Below are 8,247 nucleotides of genomic sequence, written 5' to 3'. Positions count from 1 at the left end.
ATTCTTGTTTTTTTTTTTTCGTGTGCGTATATTGAGTCAACATCTTTACTGTAGACTTATAAACTTTTTAGCCAGTCCGGTTCACTCTGATAGCTTTATCAATGCTTTTTGTCTCACTGTACACGTAATGCGCAAACGCACCCCTGATTTATTTTTCTTGATAAAATGGTCGTGAACAACACTGTCAATTAACCGGTGGATTTCTTGTTCGTTGGAAAAGTTGAATATATACGTAAGCTTCCATTTTTCATACAATTTTCCCATAAATTACCCTTGCCGCCAAGAATAAAGAATATGTACATGTGAAACTGTTTCGGACTTGAATAATAGAACGACAATGTAATTCGGGTTTCCAGCTATCTTACAGTAAAACCTTCGGTGAAAATGTCCAAACTTTGCATTGATCGACATGTACAGCCACAAACCACACGCAGCAAGCTGAGCACACCATTTACTATATGTAATAATTCTTAGGTTCAGTTTCAGAGTTTGGTTTAAGTGCATGAAGAGATTGACTCTGCAAGATTGTTTCTTCTTACATCAGTCTGTTGTATTTTCTCTGTATTTTTTGTAGTGGTATGCGGAGAGGCCATATTTTCCACGAAGACCCCCAAAGATAACAATCAAGTCTGCATACAAGAAAGGTTAGTCCACCGTAAAGATCTTTTAATATTATCCCAGTGAATGGAAACTTTAAAAACAGGAGGAAAATGTAACTGACTGTAGCCGGAGATATTCAGGAGTGGGAAAAATGTATGCAAAATGTTTCTTTTCAGAGTAATCTGTTTTATATTTGAAACGGTATATTTTTCTCATGAACTAAGTAAAACTGAAAAAAGCTTATATTTGTAACACTTAACCCTTTAGTGCCTGTTGGTCACAAAAGTTACCATTTTCCAACTAGCCCTACAGCATTTGGTTGGATAGCCTGGATACAGGTTAACATATTGATTTGTAATTGCCTGATGGCCACATGTGTGAGCAAAAATAATTCATCCTAGATCCACAAGAGGTCACCACCGATCCTTTCAAGATGGCAGCCTCCATAACCCAGGGTGTGCGGTAAGTAGATTTGGCATTTTCCACCTGTATGAAGGTATCAAGTTGATGTTCAGTACTTTAGTCTGCCTGAACATAATCCACTCCTACAAGAGAAGGCCATACAGGTGTTTCTCATGTTAGGACTAATCTATTTTTGTTAAAAATTTATTGAATTCAAAAGTGATCACTTTTGTGCTCATTAGGCGACTATGGTAAAACATAGAATGTACACATATGTGTTCAACAGGCATGTATGCACTCCACCTGGATAATGTTTCGTCCTTGTTTCTCTTGATAGATCATTTTACGGGCGCCAGTATCGGCCGAGATATATTCAAGTTGACATTCCTGATGACAGTGAGGATGACTTAAGCAGTGATGAGGACTTCAACATGGATAATTTAGACACCGACTTCCATCCAAATGATGATGAGGGCAGTTCTGGATCTGAAGATAGCACGGAGGATGAAACCATCACTGACGACCAGTCACTACCTTCCCACCCTCAAACACAGAAATCTTCCAGAACAAACACTATCAAATGGAACAAAAGTGCTAAACTAACCCAACGCCCTGAAGCTGACTTTCCTGAAAGGCGACTCACTCTAAATCAAGATTTTCTTGAAACACAGAGCCTTTCAAATAACAGTTCTCCCATCAGCTTCTTTCGAGCATTTATGGATGAAAATTATATCAAGGAAGTGGCATTTCAAACCAACCTTTATTCAACACAGAGCTCTCAAGCTTCAGGTTCCAGGGCTCCACCTGCAGTCACGGTGGAAGAAATAAATAAAGCATTGGGGATCTTGCTCTACATGGGGGTTGTAAAAATGCCAAACAGAAGGATGTACTGGTGTCCCAGCACTAAAGTCCCACTTATTTCAGAAAGTATGTCACGAAATCGATTTGAACGCATCATGAGTTGCCTGCATTTCAACGACAATTCCAGCAACGATGGAACACAAAAATTGTTCAAAATACAACCTTTCCTTGATCATGTACAGCAGAGATTCAAAGGTGTTGTAGTGCCCGAAACCTACCAATGTATAGATGAGATGATGGTTGCTTTCAAAGGTCGACATTCATTGAAGCAATATATGCCAAAAAAGCCTTCCAAATGGGGATACAAGTTGTGGGCAAGGGCAGGCGTTTCTGGGTATGTGTATGACTTTGAGGTTTGTGGCGGTGGTCCCAAAGGCCCACCCTCTGAAGCCGAAGTACCAAAAGTACTGGGGGAAAGTGAATGTGTTGTTTTGCGACTCATCCAGCCACTGGCTCCAAAACAACACAAGATCTTTTTTGACAACTACTTTTCCAGTCCTGAACTTCTCGTCTACCTCAAGGAACAGGGTCACTTTGCAGTTTGCACCATAAGGCAAAATCGTCTGAGGCATTGTCCAGTAATGAGTGAGAAGGACATCAAAAAGGCCGGTAGGGGTTCCATGGATCAATGCGTCGATAAGGATAACAATGTTGTTGTATGTGCCTGGCAAGACAGTAGACGGGTCCTTACTGCGTCAAATTATGTGGGTGTGGATCCAGTTGACGAATGTAAACGCTATGACAGAAAGCTGAAACAGGAGATTACAATCCCTCGTCCTGCAATAGTGTCCATATACAACAAGTTCATGGGCGGAGTGGATAAGGCTGACATGATGATTAGTCTCTACAAAACCAAATTCCGATGCAGAAAATAGTATCTACGCATCTTCACTCATTTGCTGAGTTTGTGTGCCGTAAACAGTTGGGTTGTCTATAGGGAAATTGGAGGGAAAGGTGGTTTGGTCGACTTCTTGGTTGACATTAGCCGTTCGCTCTTGGCTGGCTCATGCACAACTCAAGATGAAGAACCTCCAGCAAAACGTCCCGTACGGACACTGAGTGCCAGACACGTGCCTCTTGACATCCGGCATGACAATGTGAACCACTGGGCCTTTCAGGTAGATGGCAATGCACAGAGGTGCAAAAACCCAGGTTGTGGTAGAAGGAGCAGATTCATGTGCGGCAAATGCCAGGTGTACCTTTGTGTGGTTGGATCTGACTGTTTTCTCGCGTTCCATGGAGTTTCTGGCGAATAAGAACTTTCTTCTGACCGTATGAACATTTGGTTTTCACTGTTATGAGTTGGCAAAATAGCCATACTGACAATAGACTGTTGACACAGAGGTTATGTTCTGTATTTCTTTCCCTTTTTCTGTGTGAAGGCGGCAAATCGGTTGAGCACCATGAATGCCTGTTGTACACGTAAGTGTACAGTTCTGTGAATCCAAATAAATCAAAAAAGTCTACAAAAAATTTTGTTTTGGTGTTGTAAGAGTTGTGTTAGGGCATAATATCAGTTTGGTCTCCTCGCAGTATACCTGGAAAATACACCAGGCACTAAAGGGTTAACATAAGCTCACGAACTAATGAAATGATCGTGTGAATCAGAGCGCCTTTTATAACTGCTGACAATCATAGCCGGTCCATAGAGGTGATCTTAAACTAACAGTCAATAACTACAAATTTTATCATTAATTATTAACTTTACCTCATAGCGGCCTTTCGGTATGGATTGGATAAGAAAAGAACCAAGCGACACGCGAGGATCATGAGTTGTGATGGCAAAGGAGGTGAGAATGAATAAGAATGTGTCACGTGACAGTTACATATTTAATGGTTACGTGCATTTTGCAAATGAATTGAAAATGACAAAAAAGGAAGAATAATAAAACAACAACAATAATAAAGAAACAGTACAAATATATGTTTTTACACGCCCTGACGTAAATTTTAGAGAAGGAAAAACGGAGAAGTAGAAGGACAAACTTTAGAGAACAAGAAAATATGTCTTGAACGCAGTGACCTGACCATCCCTTGATTTATTAATTTCAAGGCGGTCAAGTTTATGGGTGGAGAAAACCGGATTCGAGGATACGGACCGTGAATTGTCAGGTTCTTTAGGTAATGCACCCCGAATTGTCAGGTTAATTGGGTAATGCAGCGCGAATGTCAGGTTAAGTAAGTAATGCACTGCGAATTGTCAGGTTCATTGGGTAATGCACCGCGAAAGTTAGGTTAAGTAAGTAATGCACCGCGACTTGTCAGGTTCAGTAGGTAATGCACCGCGAATTGTCAGGTTGAGTGCGTGACAAACCTCCTGACGCCATGCCGCATAAGGACCATTGACCCATTTCTTGTCATTAATACTAACGCTGTCTGTTTGTATCCTGTTACATGTTGAAGGTTCTATTAAATATACACATTTTGACTCCAGATAACAACAGAAACAATAAGTATACAGGGATGCCCAGCGAGATGACATCCAAAGTTCTTGTCCCGGTCATCACCAAACTTGACGGGGAAATTTTTATCCCACATGTAAGACATTCTTTGATATGATCTTTCTTTGCGTCGACCATTGTACACTGTACTTCAAATCCAAGATTTGCTTTGAAATATGGATTGGTTTTTAAAGTGCATTGATAGCATTGTTATACGCCGTTATCACCACAAATATGATGCTGATGGTTTTTACATCCCTTTCAGAAAGAAGCAAGTAAACAAGAGGAACTGTTTCGGAACATCCTGATTGGGCCCATCTCAAGAGTCTTTGAGGCAGCAAAAATTGTGCTGGCCGGCACGTTTGACGCACTACAGGTGCCGCCTTCTGACCTGCAGTGGTCGTCCAACACAGACCCGGATGGAAACCCCCAGTATTTGGGGGTCCGTTCTAGGGACATCCGGGTAGGCGTGGTGTTGGATTCCGGACAGGGCATAAACATGGATGTCCAGCGTCTGGGTCCAGCACGCGGTCGACTCCGGGAGGTGACCTACTGGCAGTATCAGGTCACATACAAGGGCGTTGTTTGCTGCGATCACGGCACCAACGTCCTGTATGGAGCCTGGTAAAGCTGGTAAGTCATTGGCAGACCTGACGAAAGGGTTCTTTTAACTTCATCTAACCGACAAATTGATACATTTTTACATTTTGTACCTTTCACATATCCAGGAATTTCAACTTGATAACGTCTTATAGTGCTAAGTAAGAGAGTAAAATCTCTAGATGTTTTTGCATAGTGTTTAATAAGTGATAATGAACTATTGCATCTCCCCCTCCCCCCCCCGACAAAAACAAGTAAAATACACGGCAATGAAAGTAAAACAAAAGTGTTAAACCCTTTCCGATGGAATGTTGCCAGTCATACAAGTTTGCTGGCGTTGATTTAATTTTGATATATTTTGACAATGAACTTTTCTCCTTTTCTGGCATTAAACAATATAAGTAACTAAAATTAACCAAATTTTGATGGCTAAATACTTACTGGCAATTTGAGAGGTCAGTGTTACAGCGATCTTGTATGGAGGGTTCCCAGATGAGGCTGTCTGTTTACAGCACGTCATTTCCAACATTAAAGCGAACTGAGTCATATCCAGTCCCGAGCGTTATTTTTGGCACATTGGTGCATGTTGACTACAAAGTATTATTTATGTACATGTCTGCTGATACACGACTTAAGTTGGAGCATTTTGATTTCATGATATTTTTATGTATGGTCATATGAAAGTACATCAATAGATTTGCAAAATTAAGAAGGTTTTGTTTTGTTGTTTTCAGTTAAAACTTCTGTGTCTGCTTTTAAATGCGCAACTTGTATACGAAAGTGCACCTTAAAATTGGTGCATTCAAATTTCAGAGCATATTTTATGTATACTCATGTATGCCTTAAACTGTATATATTGGTTTAATTTGTTGGTGTTTTGCGTCAGCTTAAGAATATTTTACTTATATTACGGCTCTGTGGAGCGTCTTGTCTGATGTCAGTATACTGTGATTTTGTTGTGCGCCACGTCCGGTGTGAGAGCACTGTGATTGGGTTGTGCGTGTCGTAGCATCAGAACACTGTGGAGGAGGGGTGCGTCTTGTTTGGTGTCAGTGCTGTGTGCCGGGGTGGGACGTCTTGTCAGGTGCCACTGTACTGTGAGTGGGTGGTGCGTCTTGTCTGGTGCCACTGTACTCTGACTGTGTTATGCATATATATGGTGTCAGTACACTGTGACTGCGTGGTACAGATATGTCTTGTCTTTTATCAGTATACTGTGACTTGGTGGTGCGTCTTGCCTGGAGTCCGTGTACCGTGACTGCGTGGCGTGTCTCGTCTGTTGTCACTATGTTTCTACTGTGACAACGTGGATGCTGCGTCTTGTTTGGTGTGAGTACACTGTGACTAGGTGCTGCGCCTTGTCTGGAGTCAGTGTTCTGTGACTGGGTGCTGTATCTTGTTTCTTGTCGGCCTATACTGTGACAGGGTACATGCTGCGCCTTGTTTGGTGTCAGTATGCTGTGACTGGGCGGTGCGTCTTGTTTGTTGTCGGTGTACTGTGACTGTGACAGAGCGGTATATTTTCGTCTTGTCTGAAGTCAGTATACTGCTTCTGTCACTGGGTGGTGTGTCATTTGTGTACTGTGTATTCTGTTTGGTTGGGGAGCCGTGTCTGGTGTCGGTACACTGTAACTGGGAGGGAAATAATAATTTTGAGAATGTATCGGTAAGAAAATCAGTAGGGTATTGTCATATTCATTAGGTTGGATATTTAAGTAAACCACATTGTCTTTTATTTTTTAATAACCCTTTTCCGTCAAAAATAGTCTGCATTACGTCAAAGACAGTTTTGTATTACCTCCCTATAACATCATTTTTAAATGACGGGAAGACGTGAATTACTTTCTTTCATATGAACGTGAAAACAAATATATAATACTGGTTAAATAATTGTAAATGCAGACATTTATAACACGTGTTCGATTTAAACTGATTGTATCTATCAAGTAAGCTAAGAATAATGATTTGTCTAACGTCTATATGAAGATTAAAATCCATAAATTCACTCTGTGAGATGACAGAGGTGATGATATTACGAACATAAATGCACCTGAGACTTATCCTCGAGTCCTTGAAAGTAGACCTCTGACAAATCCACAGGAAACATTTCTTAACAATTGATGGTCTGATCCAAGCCACTTACAGGAATAGTGATGACCAGTAGAAACGGGGGTAAGTGTGGGGATGGAAGGGGGGGGGGGGGGTGGTCATGGTTTAGCACAGTGGTTTATGATAGAATCAACAGGAAGCATTTTTATTCATTGATGGGATGTGTGTGTGTGTTGGGGAGGCTAGGTTCTGGTTTAGCAGAATTGTTTCTAACACAATCAACAGGAACACAATTATCAACGCAAGTTCTCTCTCTTGTACTTTGATAAAACTAGTAAACAGATTGTTAGATACGTATCTACAGAATCTGTGTTAATCTGTTTTTCAAAATGTGAATTTGACCACATTTTATAAAAACTGTTCATACAGTTTGATAAAAGTGAGCGAACTGTGTTCATAGGATTTTCCACCTCACAGTCTATACGAGAAAAAGACTCACCAAAGATGACACAGAACATGAATTTTTGCTTAAATTCTCTCCTCTCTTGAATTTCAGGGTAATTAATAACTATGCTTAACTTAACGGTACTGGTCATACTAGAAAACCTAGTCAGCATCCTATTATATATAATTACTCGCAAATTCCCTCCTTTCTGGTTGTCGCATAGCATACACGTAGCTCTCTAATTCTAAGAAAGCCTTGTCAACGAAACTGCCTTCAGTTACAGAGTAAGTGTGTTACTTATCGAGTCTCGTCTGCAGACACTGTTGTTATCCTTCGGAATATTATGAGGGTATTGAAGATCATGAAAGCAGAAGTTTTGTAATGATATATTTGTGAGCAGAATATCTATGTACGGTAACATAGTGAGTATGTCGTGAGACTCGCTGTGATGACACACTGTAATCGCGCCGTTCCAACTTTGGAGTCAATTCCGTACGTTTTGCATTTGACTTCACGCCGACAAATATATGCGAGAAGGCATCCAGTTGTGAGAGTTACCTTTCTTTCGATCACAAGAGAACAGATTAATGCTGTCCCGTTGTATCAGCCAGTTCCGTCTGTCACGTTCCCCGCACTGATTGTTCATAGACATGGAGCTGCCTGAAGAAAGGCGGTCGGATTCGGTACTTTGTCCTTCTTTGCATGGCCACTGAAACGATAATATATATATATGTGCTTTATGGTGATGCGGAGACGTGGCAGTAAGAACAAGTCTGGAGCAGTATGATTTATGAGCCAGTCAATACGGTTCATTATACAGCTTGTGGTCTAGTAAGTCAACAGACAAGA

At 41.0% G+C, this 8,247-nt stretch overlaps 2 protein-coding genes across 2 annotated transcripts; both read left to right on the top strand.

Moving 5' to 3' along the window:
* Positions 1-614: 614 nt before the first annotated feature.
* Positions 615-5,134, top strand: LOC135474088 (uncharacterized). Its single transcript, XM_064754090.1, has 3 exons — positions 615-644; positions 4,298-4,401; positions 4,570-5,134. Exons 2-3 carry the CDS (start codon positions 4,327-4,329, stop codon positions 4,930-4,932), a joined length of 438 nt encoding a protein of 145 aa, XP_064610160.1. The 5' UTR covers positions 615-644; positions 4,298-4,326; the 3' UTR covers positions 4,933-5,134.
* On the top strand, positions 862-2,738 carry LOC135472315 (piggyBac transposable element-derived protein 3-like). The gene is made up of 2 exons (XM_064751774.1): positions 862-1,062; positions 1,340-2,738. Exons 1-2 carry the CDS (start codon positions 1,034-1,036, stop codon positions 2,736-2,738), a joined length of 1,428 nt encoding a protein of 475 aa, XP_064607844.1. The 5' UTR covers positions 862-1,033.
* Positions 5,135-8,247: the final 3,113 nt, after the last annotated feature.

The sequence above is a fragment of the Liolophura sinensis genome, chromosome 8 (genome assembly GCF_032854445.1).
Source record: "Liolophura sinensis isolate JHLJ2023 chromosome 8, CUHK_Ljap_v2, whole genome shotgun sequence".
Lineage (NCBI taxonomy): Eukaryota > Metazoa > Mollusca > Polyplacophora > Chitonida > Chitonidae > Liolophura > Liolophura sinensis.
This window is presented reverse-complemented; position numbering and strand designations above follow the sequence as displayed.

What these genes read in the sequence shown, in the direction of transcription:
- LOC135472315 (XM_064751774.1), top strand. Translation starts at nt 1,034, where the DNA reads ATGGCAGCCTCCATAACCCAGGGTGTGCG. An exon ending in TCCATAACCCAGGGTGTGCG is followed by an intron (nt 1,063 to 1,339) that starts GTAAGTAGATTT and finishes TTCTCTTGATAG; the next exon opens with ATCATTTTACGGGCGCCAGT.
- LOC135474088 (XM_064754090.1), top strand. Translation starts at nt 4,327, where the DNA reads ATGCCCAGCGAGATGACATCCAAAGTTCTTGTCCCGGTCATCACCAAA. An exon ending in GGGAAATTTTTATCCCACAT is followed by an intron (nt 4,402 to 4,569) that starts GTAAGACATTCT and finishes CATCCCTTTCAG; the next exon opens with AAAGAAGCAAGTAAACAAGA.